Source organism: Strix aluco, chromosome 27 (genome assembly GCF_031877795.1).
Source record: "Strix aluco isolate bStrAlu1 chromosome 27, bStrAlu1.hap1, whole genome shotgun sequence".
NCBI lineage: Eukaryota > Metazoa > Chordata > Aves > Strigiformes > Strigidae > Strix > Strix aluco.
The window spans coordinates 3,766,119-3,787,109 of NC_133957.1; the positions used below are offsets into that span (position 1 = coordinate 3,766,119).

General features: G+C 49.7%; 1 protein-coding gene across 1 annotated transcript in view; it reads right to left on the minus strand.

The window, feature by feature from the left end:
• LOC141915926 (hydrocephalus-inducing protein homolog) overlaps window positions 1-20,991 on the minus strand; it is a 100,220-nt gene that overhangs the window by 41,827 nt on the left and 37,402 nt on the right. Inside the window, 10 exon segments of the mRNA XM_074807861.1 lie at window positions 1,052-1,290; window positions 2,563-2,715; window positions 5,038-5,202; window positions 5,663-5,798; window positions 7,055-7,155; window positions 7,981-8,216; window positions 10,170-10,237; window positions 14,570-14,793; window positions 16,799-16,917; window positions 18,087-18,186. Coding sequence (XP_074663962.1) covers window positions 1,052-1,290; window positions 2,563-2,715; window positions 5,038-5,202; window positions 5,663-5,798; window positions 7,055-7,155; window positions 7,981-8,216; window positions 10,170-10,237; window positions 14,570-14,793; window positions 16,799-16,917; window positions 18,087-18,186 — 1,541 coding nt within the window.

Consider the following 20,991-nt stretch of genomic DNA (forward strand, 5'->3'; position numbering starts at 1 on the left):
GACAAGCGTCAACCTCCCTGCAATGTCCCTGCTTATGTGTGTGGCTTGTGCATGCATATTTAAACCCCCAAAGTCTATCCTAAGAGTAGGATCAACCTGCTCTTTCTACCCCAAAATTTAGGTATTGGACCACCGTGGACCCTCTCTGCAGCCAGGGAAAGGAACAGGCACCTCGAGAAGACTATTCTTCCTGTCCCAAGAGGTCTCCCACACAAGGCAGGCAGCACTTTGAAAAGGCTTATTTTTCTCCCATTTACAGGAACATGCCTGGTTTCAGACACAGGCCTTAGGACCAGTGAATCCCCTCCTTTGAGCTAAGCTCTTTAAATAACACTTTCCATTTATCCCGCCCAAACTCAGTGGACTTCTCCTCCTCTCCCTTTCAGAGCTGGTCCTGCAGCCACCCTCTCCTGCCCACGCCTCAGGCTGCCGCTGCGGCGGTGACACCGAGGAAAGCCGGTGGGAGAAACGAGGAAAGAGCGACTGCGTCTAATAAAGAGCAGCCTGGCAGGGGAGACGGGGAAGGCGAGCAAACTGAGGGATGGTACGGGGCAAAGAAATTCTGCTGCTCCTCCAGGACTGCGGGCAGAGGGCAAACAAAACAGCACCATTAATTTAGTCAAGGACCTGCTAACAAGCTACCACCAAGGTTTTCCACTGTTGCGAGATGATACTCCATAGTGAAGGGAAAAACAAGCAACATTATCGCAAAGGGAAATATGTTTATACTTGTAATGTAGCATTTTCCACCCAGAGGCTTCCAGGACCTGCTCTGTTTTCCTCCAAATTTTTATTTGAAAAAGTGAGGAAATATATGTATTATAGCTAAAGACAAGTCAGTGACAATTTAACAGCTGGTTTCTATTTTGGTGGCTTTTGAGGGTATCTAACAACTTTGAAATGGCCATAGAAGGTTTCTAAAGGAAGCCCTGTGGCTTCAGGAGAACAGAGCCAGGACCTTGAGCGCTGAAGAACAACTAGCCTGAAGGACTACAGCAAAACTCCTTCTTGCTGAGCCCACGGCAGAAGCGGACGCTGAGAGATCCCCTACCTGAAGTGGGGTCCCAAGTTGAGCTCCGGCGCAAAGGGTTTGTCGGTGACAATCGTGGTGCCAATGCCAACAGCCCGGACGGGGATAACGTAGGTGTGGCTGTTCTCTATGAACAGGTTCACCTCGTCCTTGAATTTCTCCGTGTTATCCAAGTTCGCTATGACAGCCACAGACACCTCTGTCTCGGGGGGAATCACTCCTTCACTGGGTTCAATCCTCCAGCGCGAGCATTTGTCAGCCTGTAAGACAAGCCAAACACTAACTTAGCATGGAAACCACGGACCCTGGTCTCTTGTGGGGTGCAGGAAAAGGAAGGACTAAAGATATGAGGCAATGCAGAGGCCGATATACCCTGTGAGCCCCCCGGGTACACCGCAAGCTGCCTGGGGAGGGAGGGACCGGGACAGCAGTGCCTGAGCAGCTCTGCGGGTCAGTGCCTGGTATGAGCACGCAAACCCCATCATTCATACACCAGTACCACCCACCCCAGGTGGCTTGCTCTCTGCAGAGATGGAAAGCAGGTTTTCATTGTGGAATCAAAGCAAGCTGCCCTGGGAATCCCCCGCTTTGAGGTTACATTTATCCCCCAAACAGCTGGAAAAGCAGCATGAGGGAAATTCAGCCCCCTCCTTGGCCCAGGGGCTGACCCTGTACTCTCACACACTGCCTGATGCTCCATCCACAACACCAAGTCCACAGTGCCAGGTCTGGGCTAACCAGCCCCAGAAGTCTGACCCACCTAGCATGGAGAAGAACAAACCTCCTCTGAACCCGTTTTCAAGCCCCTCACAGATCCCCCCTCCAGTGGGGAGCACACCCCACCCAGCCTCAGCACACGAGCCTGTCCTGGCTGCATCAGCCCTGCTCCCCCTGCCAGGGAGCAACCCAACCTCCCTTGGCTACGCAGCTTCTCACACTACGCAGCCTCCATGAATTAAAGAGCCTTTTTCTGCAGCCAGTCTCCAGAGGTGCTCTGCAATGCGACGGAGTCCACCATAGGTACACGACCCTTACACGTACATTCTTGTGCAACAACCCAGCTGGTTTGACCCCCAGTAGGTGCGAAACTCACCTCACTGCGAGCAGTTTGAGGACAGACCTCACGCCCTAGTCTCTATCATTAACAGCAGTTCGACAGAAAGCAAATGCAGATCTAACAGGGAAACCGTGCGGAAACCCATGCCCTTTCAGGAGCAAAGGGCCACAGCGTTCTCTTGGTCTCAGAGCTCCAAACACACGACTCTTAGAGATAAATACCTTCCACAAAATAAAGGGAGAACTTGCAAAAATGATCCAGACTCATTTCTGCTCAAACATCTATGCAAATTCTCTGTTTTACTGAGGGGTCCCCCAGCTAAAACTGCCCCCAGAGCCAGGCTCCTCTTGCTGCACTGGGATGGAATACGTTGCTTTCTCAATCATACAGTGATATGCAAATGTTGCGTATAAAAATCAAGTCACAGGTTGCTTGTCAGTCATTTTTGTTAGAAAATAGCCCCACAGATACTTACCATCTTTGCCCTGAAGGATGCAGGGATGACACTCTGATTGGAGAGGTGGAGAGTTCGGGAAGCATCTTGTATAACTTGGATACTGCCAAAATTTATCTTACTTGGATGCACGTAGACAACTGGTCCTTCTCCAGTGCTCACTAAATGGATTTTCTGCTCCAGAAAGAGGGTAGGAAAGATCAAAAAAACCAACAGAGAAAGTTTAAAATGATTAGACAGCTCTTAAGGGTACTCCTAGGCTGGGGGATAATTATGGCTCTTTGAAGTTTTTTCAGTGTTGTAAAACCGAAACAGAAGGCCTGGAGCAAGTGTGGGATCTGGACTGATCCCATCTGAAAGCCACAAGCTCCCGTTATCAGGGGATAAAGAAACCCTGTTTCCCGTGCTTGCTTTTTCACACCTCCTCCACACTGTTAACTCTCCCTCCTCTACCTTGTGCCTGCTCCCACTCCTTTTACTGCTCAGTCTTGCCCCAGACCACCCTCCCTGACTTCTGCTGCTGCACAGCACACTTGGACAGTGACTTTAGTCCCAAAGCTACACCTGTGAAAGCCAGCACAAGTCAGAAGCAAAGCAGGCCCTTTAGAGTAGAGATCACACAAGTCAGTTGCCTCTGATTTGCACAGACGTGTATTCCTGGTATTATGTGGATAATGGGCATTAATTATTAATTACATCATTCAAGCAGTATTGTTTTCTTTTGACAGTCTGAGACCCAAAAATTCTGTTCTTGCAGAACTGGCACAGACTATTGGAGGAGGAATGTGGATCCCTTGGCTAAACCACCTCCTCACATCATTAAAAACATTCAGGAGGCATTCAGGAGATCTAGCAGCATCATTTCCACTTGTTTTATTAAAAGTTTAAATCCCTGTAACAACTTTCAAAATGTCAGCCTTTCTTTCTGTTACAGAAAGCTTAAGGTTCCCAGGAACCCTCTGACATCCTCTTTCATGCCCAGAGAGACGAGAAGACGTTTTAAAACAGCTGCTTCAAAAGTTGATATCATTTTAAATTAAAGTTTAATTAACTATATTTGTTCTCGATTTCAGCTAGATGAAGCCAGGACACTACAGACAACATTCTCTTGCCTACATTTTGTTGTCATTGCTGCTGTTGTGTATGCCTGAATGTGAACATCATCTTTCAGAAGGCTTTAGTCCAGGAATGCTTTGCCTCATCCATTTCCAAACTTAGTAGAAAAAAAAGTCTCTGTGCTCCAGGTGCAAGCGGTGTGGAGACTCACGAGTCTTTGGCTGGGGCTCTTGGCAAAGAGATATGATGGATGTTTCTCAGACGTGATGGGCCTGACTTTCAGCATGGCCTCTCACACAGCGCTTGCTTTAGCAGGATTCAGGGACGTCCCTGCGTGCTCTGAACAAAAGGCCTAATGAAGCACCAGTGCTGTTCATCTAATAGCACAGCAGAGTACGAGACCCAGGGGTTCTTCTGGGCTTCAGACTGGCCTTCTTATCCCGTCTGACCTACCGTAATTAAATGCTGTGTCAGACACTTAGATTACCACCTGGGATGATACATCCTTCCTCTTCTCTAGGTGAAGGGAAGTGGCTGCAAGTATACTTGAAATTACAAGACCTCCTGACCTTGTTAATGTATAGAAACCAGTAAAGTAGGACGTTTAGTTTTAACATTAACCATCGATTGTGTTTCACTAGCTTTTATTTTTCCCATATTTTACTGCAATGTATATAATTTCATTTATACTCTTTTCCTACCTACCCTCTGACATCTTACCCACTTGTAAAACATCTTGAAACCTGTAACTCCTTGCCTAGTGGAGATAAAACAGGCCTTGCACAGTCTGGCAAACTCCCTGAGTACATCCCTGATAACAGGGACCTAAAAATGCAAGACAAGCGCCTGAGAAGACGCCAGTGTCAAGAAAAGCGACTGGAAGCCGGTTTAAACCAACCCCCTCAAAACAAACGGGAGCCGAAGGAGGGATGAGGTCACTCCATGACCATGTACGGACATGGGAAACCTGAAGTTCAGCTAGCAGACAGTGTGAGGAAGACAATGTGGACCACCAAGGCGGGGAGAAGACCCTCACTCTATTTTTACTACGCACGCTCAGACTATGTAAATGAATTCTGAGAACCCATTAGCGTAAGACTGTCTTTTCTAGGAAACCTGATGCATATGTATGCTTTTTGTGTATATTAGTCAGAGAGTTTTGTTAGTAAGCGTGGCACTCATGGTGGAGCGATCCCCAGCGCTGCGAATAAAGAATCCCTGCTGAGCAGTTATACTCAGTTCTGACTGTGGAGTGAAGCCCTTTGTTTCGCCGGCATTAGCTGTTGCGTATGTCACAAACCCCTTCTTTCCTTGTCCACACCAGCATATGTTACAAGTTCTTGTTTTCCCGGGAAGGATCCCCGGAATTAGCAACCCTGCCTTACGCTTCACACCTCACCAAGATGAGTCGCACAAAGGCCCATGTCCCCTGGAACTCACCAGAGGGGATCCTTCACTCCCAAACACTGCAACATGAGCAACAGTGTCCTGCTCTCCCGTCACCTGGGCCTCCAGGGTCAATGGGACCTCCACCGAGCCGCGAGGCTGGACAATCCCCCACGGCACAGGGCTGGAGTACCACACAGCAGCGTCCTCCTTGTGTTCCTGTAAGGGACAGAGTCAAATGCAACACACAGGAGTGACCTTTGAGGAAACTTTGAACTCCTCAACATCTACACAATGGCAATTCACACACATTTTCAAAAATCCCCAGGAGAAAGCAGAAAGGTACAAAGCAAGATGCAAGACTTGTATGGGCTTAGCGTCCTCAGGGGGGCCAAAAGCTGCTGCACCCACAAACACCCACTCCTGTGCTGGCAGCCTCCTTGCAGCAGCTTTTCACAACCCTCTACGTTCTCCTGCATGAAAGCATCCCAAAGACTAGAATATAAACTGCTTCCTAAAGAGTTTAAACTGCTTCCTGAAGTTTATATTCAGGTAGCTTCCTCTTCTCAGCAACCTTTAGGTTTGAATATAAACCAGCAAGGTCTTATCCAAAACCCTTTTTTTCCCTGATAAACCCCTTGATAACATCTGAGGACAGGAGGCGGATGCAATGCCAAACCTGAGGGAGAACTCTGTAGCAGCCTGGAAGATCGCTGTCGTTCACAAGGGTCAGCATCTGCTGATAAGGGAATTTTAGAAAGCACCGTCCAAACATCACGACGGGGTTGAGCACTCGCAGCGGAGGAACCATGCATCTAGGCGAAGAGATGACCAAAAGGGAATTAGAGATACTGAGAGAATGTAGAGGTCGTTTACTCCCCAAGTAGTGTGAAATAGAGCATAACACATTTGTCAAATAGACACTTAATACCCCTACAGCGATAAATCGCCTTTAACTTCTTCTGACTCAACCACCTCCTGTAAAGGTGGGGCAAAGCCCTGGGACTCAGCCTCGCCAAGTGCCCAGGTAACACACAGTGCCCTGTCCCAGAGCTGCCTGATCAGCTCTGCCCGCTCTTTGCCCCAGGAGGCTGGCAAGGACCCTCCCAACAGTCCCAACAAGGCGTGAGCTCTGGGGGAGCCTTCCCACCGAGGACCAGCGCTCACCAAAGCTCAAAGAGCACAAGACTCCATCCAGTGTCTCAGTGAAAACGACTCCCTCCTCTCCCACACCGCTGTTGCCCTGCCTGAGAACTCAGCCCTTTGCCCCAGCGATGGAGGGCACAAGCCACCCCCTGCCTTAGGCAGTGGGGGATCACCCTCTCCCAGTTCCTGCACCCCCACGGCTCCATGCACTGTCTATCCCCACTTGCACTTGTTTTACAAAACTGCAGCCCAGGCACTGACTGGGTGACTCTGCCTGGGAGAGGGAACAGCACAGTGAACTCACCCCTCTTGTAATCAAACCGACACCCACTGCAGCACAACAGCATTGAACCTGGCTGCAGCAAGAACAACTTTTGGCTTCAGTCTGAGAACATTAATGCTCAAAAGAACCAGAGGGAAGCAGAGAAACCTGAGCTCACCTTCCACATCAAGGACTATTTTCCCCTTCATAAGATCGTGCTTTGAGCTTTCCCTCACCAGTCCTGCCATAAGCCCCTTTCCCATTCGCATGCACCTTCGTTAACTGACCCAGACACCAGCTCTCAGCAGGCTGCTCACTGCGGCCCAAATGAATGTTGTAGTTTGGTTGCAATCCAGCACAAGTCCACCACTTGCAGGAAGGAGGAATGATGGCCCTTTGGAAATTTATTACACCTCAAGCACCAAAAAACAGGCCCATAATGAATATAATTACTGTTCCCCTTAGAAAAAGGCTCAGGGCCATGCCTGTCCGTGGAGCACAGGTGCTGCTTTCAGAACACTGCCGGTCTCACACCTAGCTGGGCAGAACTAGCTCATTAAGCAACACTTGTCATTTGGAGATGCAGCCAGCAAACCACGTGCAAGGCAGCGTGGTGCTGGATGCACGAGGAGAGACGACGAGCTGCAAGGAAAGCGCCGATACCTGGCTGTGAGGAGCAGCGCCGACACCGCCTTGCCAACACCGCACACGTCCACCACCAGTGCCAGCTTGTAGCTCTTCACAGTGTTGGAACACAGGGTGACCTGGGGGAAGAGAAGAGCATCAAACACTTCATCACTCCCAAAAGCCATCGTCCACGTGTGCTGTCCTCCGGTTCTCGTTCCACGGGCAGGAAAGGGAGGATTTTGCCCTAACTCTTCTGCTGGTCCATGTACAGAGCACAGTTGCTGGGAGTAACAAAAGTCTTCTGACAAATCTGCTTTGTTAAATACACCTTGCACTTACCAGGGCATACGTAAACACGATTAGATTAATGCTCTACTCACCACTGTATTAAAATTAAGGGACTAATTTTTAATCTCAACTACAACAGCACAAATCCAGAGGCAATCTGTTGACTTCAACATTCAGCTTTACACTGGGAAGCTGAGGGCAAAATGCAGCCCAGCAGGTGCTGTGCAGTTCATGGCTGCCAGAGCTTCTCCAGTCCCCACTGGAGATCACCGCAGTGAATACAACTCATTCTGCTCACCAGGAGAGGAGAAATAAGACCGGGAAGAAAAGCGAACTGCTTTATACAATGACATCTCTCTTTTTAACAGCCACCTTCTGTCCTCATCCTTCCTCTGCCCACTTTAAATCAAAGAAACTGCTCAAAGCAGCTCTCAAAAACATATGAATGGCTTCTGTCCTTGACCATATGATACATGATCTTCAGCTTACAATTTTGGAAACAAAGCAGTGGTCCTTCAGAAAAGCCCCGGGGTAACGCAGCTAACAAAAGCCTAACACTAGTGCAGGTATCTTACCCGCGTTATGCTCAACGCTAGCGGTGCTAAAGCCCTCTCATCCCTCAGAGAAGCTCCAGCTCCACCTGCCGAGCACGTATGGCCGGACTCTTCCCATACCTGGATATCCAGGAATCCCAGGGGGCAGATGGTCCCTCTGCGGGGCTTTATGGTAAATTCGGTTGGCCTAAGGCGAGGTTGGGCTCCCTTTCTCCGGAGTAGGCGAGTGTTGTCTGACATCTGAACAGAACTGCTGACACTGGGCTCTCCCAAGCCGTCCCCAGGAATGCGAAGGCTGAAGGTCAGGGGCACCAAGGAGGTGTTAGTGAGGCGACACGACAAGGTGTGAGGAAAGCCTGGGAAAATGACACAAATATGAATTTATGCACCAACTGTCCTGTGATTCCTGGTGTGAATAGCCTGTTATGATAAAACTGGGTTTGGAGTTTAGCTCTTTTCAATCTGAAGTACAGCTAACTGACAATTAATTCCTTGCGTAGCTTCTCACTTAAGTTCCCTTTTACGCTGATGACAGAGATTGCTTCCTTGGAAACGCCCACTCTTAGTGATGCTGAACACCACAAGTTTCTCTCTCTCTAACTGTGAGGAGCTCTCTCACCCGCCCCCAAATCAGCACCAATTAGTTCTCACTTACAAGTGTCCATCCAGACAGACCATTTCTTCTAAAAATTCAACCCGTAAAATGCCCTGTGAACTCTGCAAACACTCCTACAGTTTTCAGTATATAAAGTCATCGAGGAGAAGCTACAGTAAAAGAAAGGAAGGATGAAATTGGGAACGACAGCGTGATGCAAAGCACTCTAACGCAGTTTCTCTAGGCAGGATCCTTAAGGCATCTCCTGTCTGGGGCTACCAGCCTGAGCACATGACAACTCCCAGCCCACCGCACTGGAGGCAAACCTGATGCTTGCTCAGAAATCAGCAGGAGCCATGTTCCACCTTCCCTAACGAACGGGACATGGCTTCCACACTGCACACTGGCCCGCAAAGCTCGACATCACTTTAGCTGTGATACTCGCCTTCCCTCATGGAAAACCAGCGACACAACCACACCTGGTGGGGTGTTCTGCAGAGACCTGCTCTGGCGTGGACATCTGGCTTGGCTGGCCAGCTCTGTGAGAAGGAGACATCTCCTGTGGCCTGCTTACCAAGCGTCGTTTGAATACAGATGGGGAGGAAAACCAACTGCAGCCACAGCAGGGAGTTTCTCCATGTCCAACACCAGTGCCCACTGCCCACCTCCAGCAGTTACTCCAGCAGGGAGGCAGGAGGGGCACAAAAAGGACAAACACAGAGTTCACAGTCCCAAACGAGACCAAAGTCGCCAGATGCAGGTCAACAGTCAGCAGCACAGTTAAAAGAAGCAAAAATACAATAGCTGCCTTCAGCTGAAAAGGTCTTATTAATGAAATGAGATTAAGGAGGATGAATCTCCTATTACATAACCACATTTCTGCCTGGTGTGTTTCTTGTTGTTTTATTCAAAAGAAAAAAAGAAGTGGCAGAGTGGTGATGGAGGGAGGGGAGAAGCAGCTCAGGAAAGGTAATGAGTCTTCTTAAAAAGTCCATGAACAGCTTGAAAACACAGAGGCATCCTGGGCACAGAATGATAATGGCCCTTCAATCAATCCACAATTGATTTCACATTTAAACTGCAGATCATCTCAGTAAAAAGCCTTTTGTGAGACTGAGATGGAGAACCAGAATCTGCGATTCAACGGAGACGCTCTGGATGCTCAGCCCCCGGCTCTGTCAGCAGAGCTGGGCTTGTGGTGGGGAAGGAGGAGCCCATGGTCCGAGGACATCAGTGCCTGATTCAGAGCTACTGCTTGGGCATGTGACCTGGTGGGTGACGACGAGGGGCCCCCACAGCGTTAATTAACATCTCACACTAAAGGTCAGGCAGGTAAATGGTATCCTTGCCTTGCAACAGGAACATTTACCCAGAGCGGCTACAGGCCAGTATGTGGCTTAAACTCCCTTCTGCTGCAGTCCCGTCCCCTGGGCCCTTCTGGGACAAGGACTTTCACAGTCATTCTGCTGCCAAGGATTGGGAGATTGGGGCTGAACAGACTATGAGGACACCAGAAATTACTGACTTTCTATTCCTTCGGTCCTATTTGATCTCACGATGGCACAAGACCGCCTAAGCAACCAGCAGCCCTGGCTTTAACACCCTGAAGGCTGCTATGGAGGAACACAAGTGACAGATGATCTTATGTTAAAGTGCTCCATTTTGGTAATTCACAGAGCTCTCAACCCATGGCCCAAGCCCAGGGCACACTCACCAAAGGAGACATCACCGAAGTGGAGGGCAGGGACGTCGAAATGAAAAGTCGGTCCAATGACACAGCCCCTGCAAGGACAAAGACAGGCAGAGGAGGCGTTGGCTCGGTTAGAGAGAATGGCAAAGCGTTCAGCTTTCCTTACCGCTCGGGTGGGTAAAAGCTGCTCTCGGAACCACGGTGGGTTTCAAATCAACCTGCCACTCCTGTGCTCGGCACAGCACCCATGTGGACAGCAGGCAGCCAAAGCAAAGTGGTCAGCAGCCAACAGCTGCTGCTGAGGCTCAGGGCACCACGTCAGGGTGTGCCCCCACGCTGCTGCTGGCCCCATGAAGGTCCCTGAACAAGTGATGGCTCTGTGCCTCAGTTTCCCCACCCGTAATGTGATGGACAGAGGGTTCCACACAAAAGGGGACTCATTGTAAGTAGCCTTCCCAGCCACAGGTTCCCTGCTTTGGTATTTCTTAGCTGGAACTGGTGTTTCCATGGCGTATATGAACACCTTTCTCAGAAGACCTGATCCACACAATCATTACACATGCAGGACTTTGAGGCATGAATCCAGGGGAGCCCCAAACATCCATTGAGAAGAGCAGCAACAGTTCTACACAGCGGACAGTTGAATCTGAGGGAAGTATCAGCTTGTCACCAGTGCACCAGCTGACACATCCAAGAGCAACAGTCTTAAACCGCCGAACACGGGTGTCCTGAACCCACCACACCACCTCGCCCATCCTTAAACTCAGCAGACAGGCTCCAAACTCCAAAACTCACTCACATCCACTGAAATCAGGACTTGAAGCTGCGCAACATTCATTAATTGACTTCATGGTTGATGACAATCAATGTCAGCTCTGCCTCAGTTAAAAATCAAGGGCCGCAGTGAACAGTGCCTTCTCATTTTATTCACAGGACTGCCACTGTCATTGTCCACATGTTCTGCACATGAACAGACCCCAGCATCCCGCAGGAGGGACCTGCGTCCATCCGTGCTGTCCCATTTCCAGCATCCCTTTCCAAACACCAAAGAAACAAGCATCCAGCACCTCGTAAGGTTGGTTTCCAAGTAACGAATAATCACCTATGGTCTTGGCACCTTCCGACTGCACAGTCAAAGAGCACTCAACAACTGACTTTCAGGAGTTTCAATCCAACACTACTTCTCAATTCTTGCAGCTGAATCAGCTCCTAAGAATGAGCCAGGTACCAAATCCCTGCTGATGGTGAAGTTCCTTCTCCAGGGACCTCACATAACCAGACTTGACCTCCCAAGCCCTAACAGCTTACTCTAGACGGAGCAAAGGGAGCAGACACACTTTCTGTCACAGCATTTGCCAGGAGACGATGGAAAACTACCTCCAAACCAGCCACGACTGGGGATGACACCAGGAAACTGCCAAGGCTGAGCCTTGCCAGGCAAGTGGGGAAATGACTGCCATTTCTGCTGAGTGCACCGAATCTGTGCTCTAGGAAGTTAAACTGGAATGACTGCCCAGAAGGCTCAGCCAAGGAGCCAACCCAGAGCTGATAACAGTACAGCTTGCAAGAGAATAGGGGAAAAGGCAGTGGTTTTGGCAACAACTGTGTTTTACAGTAGCATTAAGTAATGCATGCGTGAAGGGAGATCAAGGTCCTGGCAGAGTAGGAAGGACAACACAAGGCGGGAGAGGAACGGCTTGAACTCTTATCCCCGTTCCTTCCTTTGCAGCCCAGTGTCCCACCAGCCAGCTCGCCTCCGTTCAAAAGAGCCAGAAGCTTTTCTCCATGGAGGACGAAATCCAGTGCACAAAAGCTTCCGAAGAGGGAGGCTCAGCTGGAGCTGGTGGGTGGACATCTCAAGGGCATTTGAAAACAAACAGCTTGAGCTGTCGGGCTGGAGAATGACAGAAGGGCTGGAGAGGGATCCTTGAAAAAGGCAAGACAGAGCTCAAGGAGGCAGATGCCATCTCAGGGAGGAGAGGACTGCAATGGGAATTGCTGCTGAGGGACAGCTGCATGGGAGCAGCAGGTGTGCTGGGGTGCCATCAGATGGGCTGCATAGGAGCCACCATCCAGGGAGGAGGAGTACAAGGATGGGGAAGAAATAAATAAAAAAGGACCAGCAATCCTCTTTCACTGAGACAGAAGGTCTGCACTGAGCCCAGGGGGGTGCTGGCTAAACAGGGCAGAGAGTGGCCACAGAGAAGGGGAGGGCGTGCTGGGCACTGGGAGCCAGGGCATCACTGGGGAAAAAAGGACCACTTCATTTGGCTGTGGGGAAGCCAAAACACAACCATCCCTCCGACAGCTCCTTCCTTCCTTCCCCAGGAGCAAGGGCACTGCAGGGCAGAGGCAGCAGGCACTGTCCAAACAGTGCTGTATTCTACCTGTGATAAGTGCAGCCTTACCAGCAAAACCTGCCCTTGCTCAAGGAGAAAGCTGCTCATGCAATAACACCCCGTGACCAATTTGGGGGAGGGACAGAGGAGAATAAATTATTTGATTGTGAAATGTTCCCTCTTGATTTCCAAAAAAAGCAGCACTTTCCCTCCAAACACAAAGCCAACGTAATTGTTTCTCTACTGAGGTCAACAGACCTACTCACCACTCTTCTCTTGCAAAGTAATACCCTTTTTGTTCTTTTTTATCCATTTCCCTCACCTTATTGGTAAAGTCAACCGCAGATTCCTCCCATTGCTTTACTGCCTTTGTCTAGTGCCTCCCAGCAGCAGCAGCCCAGGAAGCTGGTTGCTGAGGAGGCACAGCCAGCCCCACAGCTCCAGAGCACCCAGCACCAGCCTTCCTGCCTACACCACGTCATCCCACCAGCCCGTCGTTAAAGACCAGCTGGGACAAGTTTGCATGCTGCTGCAGTCCTGAGAAGTGAGCTTTGCCTCTCCTGTCATCAGCTTTTTTTCTCCTTCTCCCCTTTGCTTGGTGAGGATTATCTTTTGCCGTGGCACCAGCCCACGGGATGATGCCCGAGTCCGTGTGACAGCACCTGCCGCAGAGCTCCCCGTCTCCCGCGTCAGCACTGCTCTGGCTGCAGAGAGGAGGTACCACAGCGCTGGCTGCACAAGAGGACAGCTTGTCCCAACCCATGAGCATGAGAGGTGATGCTGAGGCTGCTGCTACCCATTTGGGATGGATTATTAACAGAGGATTTTAAAAACACTGCCTCTCTGCAGTCACCCAGGCTGGCCCATCCCCAAAGCCCTGCTGGCCTTGCTGTGTGTTCAGGGGGGGTGGCCCAGGCCATCTACCGCCCAAAGCTGATGCCAACCCACTGCCTGCCGTGGCCCAAGGGGGAATGAGCTACCTGTAGGAAGGAGTCACTCCAGCTCCTGGGTACCCGGACTGGGCAGCAGGCATCTCCACACCTTTCCTGTACCGCCTCCAGTCAAACTGTTTTCCAGCATGGGTAGTCACTTAAAGTCCCGGGGCCCTCACACAGAGACGTGTGAGAACCTACTGCTGCCAAATTCTGTGCAAACAGCGTCCTGGAAAGTCACAGAGCCACCCGCCTCAACCATGAAGGCAAAGCTGCTTCCCAGAGGAACCCAAGACTTTGAAAGTTAAACTGGGTATCGAGAGCACAGGAGGCATGGTCACAGGTGGCAGCAGGTCGAGGGAGCTGATCCTGCCCCTCTACTCCACTCTGGTGAGACCCCCCCTGCAGTGCTGTGTCTAGCTCTGGGGTCCTCAGCACACGAAAGACATGGACCTGTTGGAGTGGGTCCAGAGGAGGCCACAAGAATGATCAGAGGGATGGAACACCTTTCCTGTGAGGACAGGCTGAGAGAGTTGGGGTTCTTCAGCCTGGAGAAGAGAAGGCTCCGGGGAGACCTTACTGTGGCCTTTCAACACTTCAGGGGGGCTTATAAGAAAGATTTAAACTGGATTTTTAGTAGGACCTGTCATAATAAGACAAGGGGTAATGGTTTTAAACTTAAAGAGGGAAGATTCAGACTAGTTATAAAGGAAAAAATATTTTACAGTGAGGGTGGTAAGACACTGGCACAGGTTGCCCAGAGCAGTGGTAGATGCCCCATCCCTGGAAACATCCAAGGCCAGGTTGGACGGGGCTCTGAACAACTTGATCGAGTCGATGACGTCCCTGCGCATTGCAGAGGGGTTGGGCTAAATGACCTTTAAAGGTCCCTTCCAACACAAACTATTCTACAATTCTATGATTTCCTCTCGCAGACAATTACACTTCGTTTGCTGCTGCAACTGCAAGGTTCAAACTGAAGTCAAGATTAAAAAGCCCTGGCTCTTATGTGGGGATGCTAGGATCTGAGCCAAGACTAAGACCTTAGACAACACCTTTTTTTCTCTGTTCCATCCTAAAATGAGGTAGGTGGGAGATGATTACCCAGAGACAGCTACAGATGTGCCCACCAAGCTCCTATAACCCTCCTCACCTGATAGTCAAGGTCACAGGCTCAGGGGATCCATTCACACTGAACCTGAATTCTTCTGTGAACTCCCCCAGGATGGTGGAACTGAAGGAGATCCGGATGACTTGCAGCCCGTCCGGCAAAATGATGCCCTCCTGGGGGAGGAAGGTGAAGCAGGAGCCCAGAGCTGTAGCTGGAGGGACCAAGTTGAAGACAGCGTCGATGGCTCCTTTGTTAAACAGGACCACCTGCAGCAGCAAGAAAGCAAAATGGAAATACATAAGGAATCTTCCTTTCTTACAGAAGGCTGATTTGTCTTCTGATTAAGCAATTAACGTCTGTAAAAAGCAGAAGATGCTGTGTGCTGCTGCTTGGCAGAAGCCAAAGAAAATGCAACAGGACAAGTTCTGCCTTTGGGTTTTTCATACAAAGCAGTGACAGCTTCATAGAAACAGTCACTCGGGGTTTATTCCACTGACACAGAGCAGCCCACTTCCACTTGCAGTGCAGAGGAGCTGCTCAGCATCACCAAGTCGATGCAGACCTGTCCCTAAGAGCAAGGAAGGGCAGTTGCAGCATTACTAGTGAATCATCACACAACTGATTCTGCTCCCGACGAGTCCGATCCTGCCGAGGGCAGAACACGCTGCAGCCAACAAGTTTACTGCATGTAGAAGAAACCTCAGGGCAGCACTATAACCAACTTCAGAAGCACTCCCCAACTCTGCTATGGTATGTAATTTAGTTTTCTTAATTTTTCTTTAATGGGATACTTTCTTAGTCTTTGCTCAAACAGACGTGTCAGGAAAGGATGAGCGTGCGGTGCACAGCAGCTCCATCTATTCCAAAGAATTTCTCTTTCCTAAATATTCACAGCCACCATCTGAGACTTTACCATTATCAGAATAAACTGCAAATTTAGAACTAAGCCGTATTTTGTTGAACACTTGAGAGATCTACTGCCTCAATCAAGTGACACAATCCCGCAGCACTTGTTGAGAGTCAGCTCTTCTCATGTTGGGCGAGAAATGCCCACAGCTGCTGCGAGTACCAGCACGCTGTCAGGCACCAACAACCCCCCCGAAGCAAAGCGGTAAAGGTTCTGATTGCTGCAGGGTGAAATCCTGCCATTTCCATGGACTTAACTATCTGCTTTGGATTTCTTTTCCCTAATTTTTGTCCTTGTAAAACTTGGTAGAAAAACTGAGACAGAAGCAGAGAGATGTCCCTTATTTTTTAATTTTGCAGCTGCTGTTAAACTTATTCACGTATTCAAGCTCTGCAAGGGTAACCTGAAAACTACTCTCTCCTCTCTTGTCTTTTACACCTTTTACACCTCAGTTACAAATTCCAACGCTGAGCTGAGGTTTACCTCCAGTCTAGCTGCTTAGTACAGCACTAACAGTATCATCTACTTAGTCACATTTTCTCAAGTCATGAAAATAATAAAACGATAATCAATAAAGTATCACCATTACAGATGCATAGAGAGCACAATATTTGGTAAGAAAACACCCTAATGTGTCCTCCCCTGCCACAGTCAAGCTTTTGAAAGTATTGCCTCATTTTCTACCTCTTTCAGTTGCCCTATCTTATTTTTTTGCAGAAGACTTGACACCATTGGCAGGGGGAGGCAAATGTGTAGAAAATTCCTTTGCTTCATTTCCAGAAATGCTTTGCTCTTCATAGAGATGCAGCAAATCTGAAAAGTGGCGAGAGACCGGTCAGCAAGGGAAAGCACTCCCGGTCCCGTTGCAGGACACAGCTCTGAGCCAGAGGCTTGCACAGCTTTCCTCCAACTCCCAGGAACCGGCAGCACGCACTTAACCGAAACCTGGCTGCAGTGGACTGGAGTTCAAACACAGTAAATTTGTTCCAGCTGCTTTTTAACAGCCCGGGTACAAAGGTGCATTGCATCCAGGGCTGAAACAAAAGCCTCTGAATATTTATCTTTTTGTCCCAGTGTTGCTTTCATGTGTCAAGGGGGTATTTTTTCACATGAAGCCTCCCAGCTGATCTCCAAGGAAGGTTGCCAAAAAGCAGGGATTAAGACTTCACAAACAACATATGCACCTTTCAGATCCCGTCAAAAGTATCCAGATTCTGGGAAAGCCCCCGAATTTGACTAGTATGTCAAATACTCCCTGCTCACAACGACCCGAGTTGCCAGAAATCCCACAGGTCCACGAGGCTCACTGCTGCCCTGGGAGCCATCAGGATCCCCCCCAGCCCCTCAGAATCCTGACTGCTCACCTCATAGCTGTGCTCTAATCCAACAAAAACCTTCCCGATGTCCAGCTGCTCAAAGCTGAAGCGGAGCCGAGGCCCTATGCCTTCCCCTTTGATGCGCAGGGGCAGCCTGGTCTCGCGGCCTGGGGAGAGATTTCCACTTCAGTACAGTAATTCCCTCTGTTGTCCTGGACTGTCCAGGCTGCCTCAGTGCTAATCCCTGACTCGGGGCTGGATGGGACCAGCTCTAGGTGCTCCAGGAGGAGATACAGGACTCTTCCCTTCCCTCAGGAGACGTGCCTTGGGGCTGGCTTCTAATTTCTAACCAACCCCTCAGGCTGGTTTCTCATTTAGCCATCAGTTTGCACCCTGAAAAAGCGATGCTGAGTTTAAAACACAATCTCTGAATTTCTTCCCATGTGCTTAGATGAGCTCTGAAATCCATTCAGTGAAGGCACAAAGCTCATGAAACAGAACTGAAGATAAAAATACGCCATCTATACTGATGCAATCGGAGACAAGAGCACAGGAGCAGAGAAGTACGAGCCCAGGCAAGGCGAAGCTCCCTGCTAACGGCGGTATGCACGTCTGAGAGCTGCCTCCAGCAGGCAGAGCAGCTCAGCCACTGCCCGTGCCTGACACACAGCTCCGTGCCCGGGGCTCCGGGGCTCCCCTCCTGCAGCGGCACCTAAATAAGACAGGGCTTTGGGATCTCCAGAGAGAAGCTCTCACCTGTGCCCGCCATGATACCGAGAGCTCAGCTTTGTAAAGACACCTTACCTGAAGCACGCTGAACAGTTATGGAAAACCTCAATGCTGAGGTCAGAGAAGCCATAAACATACTGCTAATACACACACTCCTTGCTGCAAAGGAACTGAGACTGCAAGGCTTACAGCTAAACTCTAAGATGCTCATTTTCTTCCGTAAGCCTGCTAAGCTGACAGTGTGGGATCTTTGTCTGAAGGATGCTCTGACCCACTGGAGCAGCCTCAAGTGCCTGAATCCTGGCCACTGTAGCTCTTTGGCCTCTACAGGCACCTGGCAGCAGAGCAAATGCTGGCAAACCCACGGCATGAAAACTTATCCCTTCACTGCCTTGGCTGTTCTGGGATCGGTGATCCAGGCTTGTAGCCACACATCCTGAGGGCTGGCCTTGGACAGGAGACCACCTGGAAACCGCAGGGACAGTGGGCGCGTGCCAGCACCCTGCTGACCACCGACCCTTCCTACCAACTACACGAGAACCGAGTGGGCTGCAAGACTACTTGCGCCTCCACTGTGGGCAACAGAAGCAGGAGAAAGGAGCCGTACCTGAGATGTCGCAGTAGACTGTTTGTTGATAGACTCTGGCTTCTCGGGGTCTAAAGATCACATTAATTTCAGCTGAGGAATTTGGCCAGATATCTCCCTCCTGAAACAGAAGGAGACAGCAAACCATTTATCTTCAAACGCCACATTTCTTGTTTTCAACCACAGCCCTGTAGCCTTCGTTTAGAGCATCAATGAAGAGCGGGGAACAAGCAACACTTATCAACAAAACTTATGGGAGTTTGGAAGGAGCTGCGAAAAAACTTTCTAAGTCTCTTACCTTTACTGGCATCTGGTAGAGGCGTTTTGTTAAATTAGGGCTATAATGAAGCAACCGAACTGGCTCACACTCCAGTAGCACCTCAGGAGCCAGCGGTCTGCCTGGGCTACGTGTTCTCTATAGGATGGCAGTTGAGTCAGAGCATGGAGAACCACCACGGATGGTAACCAGGACAGATGTAAAACTATGCAGTGCTGTGAACATGGTATTGCAACACTTCTGGCTGAAACACTTCTGGCCTCAGACAGGCTGCAACTGGCAGGTGGCATAAAATACAGATGGTGGATGTATGATGGTACAGCACAACCACTCCAGCTGTCGTACCCTGGCTTTGCTACAGCATAAAGCAAGGTGATACGGGAGGGGATGGCACACCGTGACTCACAGCTACACAAGTGGTCTCTCTGTAAGAGCCCAACCGTAAATACATGCAGATCCTATTTCTCCCTCAGCCCCTGAATAATGAGAATCTGCTACATCTCCACCAGTCTGAGTAAGAAAAAGCTGGTCTTGAAAAGCTGGGCACCACCAACTGCTGGCCAAATCACCCGCTTTGCTTTGCAGAGGGGGAAGGCAATGGAAGGAAATCACTGCTCAAAGCAGTCAAAGAAACAAAAGGCAGAGCTGGAAAAAGAAGTACTAAAATGACACTCAAAGTGCACCCTGTCAGCTCAGGGCACTTAGGAGAAAGGCAGTGCCAAAGCCAACATCTGCCTCTTTCCATAAATAACTGAACGCACAGGGAGCTGTGCGATGGACCACGGCTCCCACTGGAGATGGTGCCTTCCGCCAAAAACCAAAGTGCTCTGCAGTAGCCTCTCATCTGGATGGGGAACAGCTTGGTTCCCCAGCTGAGGTGCAGATTTGCAGCAACAAACAACACTGTTACCTCCTGGCCCAACCTCTGGATCAACAACAGTAGCACCTTCATAACCTGGACATCTTGAAGACCACCTCCATCAGCTCAGAGTTCACACGTGACACTGAGGAGTCACTACCAGGCAAGGACAGGACAGCGATGACTTGTCAAGGTCAGTGTAACAGTAACAAGTCCTCGTCCTCCCTCTCCTCTGGTTGCCATTTCCAAGGAGTCAGCTCCCACGGGTCTGCAATGTGACTTACAGCCGAGCTGTGGCGGGGAGGATGCAGCAAACAGCAAGGACTTTGTCCTTTGGCAGCCACCAGGGCCTCTATCACAGCTGCCTCTGCTGACGTACCATGTGTAGATGCAAAAATAAACCAAATTTGAGATGTGCTCAGAAAGTCAGAGCTGTGTTTCAGCTTGTTTCCCACAGGCTTGGACGACTGCTCAAAATGTTCTCGGTCACATGGTAATTCCAAAATCATGCCTCCTCTTTTTTGTTATTATTTTCATCAGCAAGTTAACCCTATACAGACTGAAGTGACCTGCTGCAGCTTCTACAGATTGCAGCACCTGAAAATACTGGCAGCTAATGGTCCACTGGCACAGCAAAGCTTCTGCACAAACCCTGCAAAGCCATCCCACCCAGAAAGCGTTTCCAAGATTACTCTCCCTCCACCAGCTTCTTAACCTCTGGAAGCAATTATTCCTCCAGTCACCTGTTACAAGGGTTTCATTATTTCTGTGGGGAGCTCCCACACATCACGGGTGAGAGGTGGGAAGAAGAGAGCAGCCACTTTTGGCCAGAAGGTCTGAGGCAGCAAGGTCCCATCTCTGGGGGGCCTCTCCAGCAGATTTACATGGCAGTGCAAGAAGGGTGTCTGCCCAAGCTAGAAGTTACAGGGCTGTCACCGGAGAGAAGGCTGTGGAAGCCAGCAGCAGTGGAGTTTTAGATTCTACATTTGATAAAGAGGAGAAAATACTTACTACCATTTGATGTAAAGACACCCATATGCCAGGGGGAAAGACAGGCACGAGTAAAACTGAATGTGAACCTGATTGTTCCATAAATAATGGAACTAATGGAAATCAAAAGGTTGATAATGCTGGACAATACAGAAGGGGAGAGACTCACGCAGTAGCCCACTTATATTCAGTCCTAGAGCAAACTCTGTAACATTAACACAGCCATTCAGGAAAGGTTTCCACTCAAGAGTTGAGGCCAGGCTACACTTTATGTCCGTATGTCACTACATGGAGCACCAGGACTCGGCGCTGTGGGCAGCCGGACTTCTGGACCTCACCTTAACACACTTCAGGAGCTCAAGAGCAGGCTAAGCTAGTTGTGGAGACACAGTCCGACTGTAAAGCAGCAGGAGCCCTGGGACACACTCCAAAACCAGCTCTGACACACCACAGGGTGCTCTTAATGCTCAGCTGATCAGCTCCCACTCTCTACAATATTCCCACCACTCTGACACAACCTCTTGGTCACATCATGCTGCTGTCAGCTATAGTGGTGTGAAACTGCAGCTGTGCCAACATTGGTAGCTCTCAGCCTTATATGGGATATAGGAGTAACTGACAAGATGATCCCCTTCCTTGAAAAAAAAAAATAGTTTCACCTATTTTAAAAGGAAGAAGATGTTGAGATTATCCTAGGATTTACTCCAAGATGAAAAGGGATTTTGCATTGCTTGGACAGTGGGCGTTCTTCATCTCAGACCATGCAAATACTCAGAACCAGGGCTCTGGCTGATTGAAGG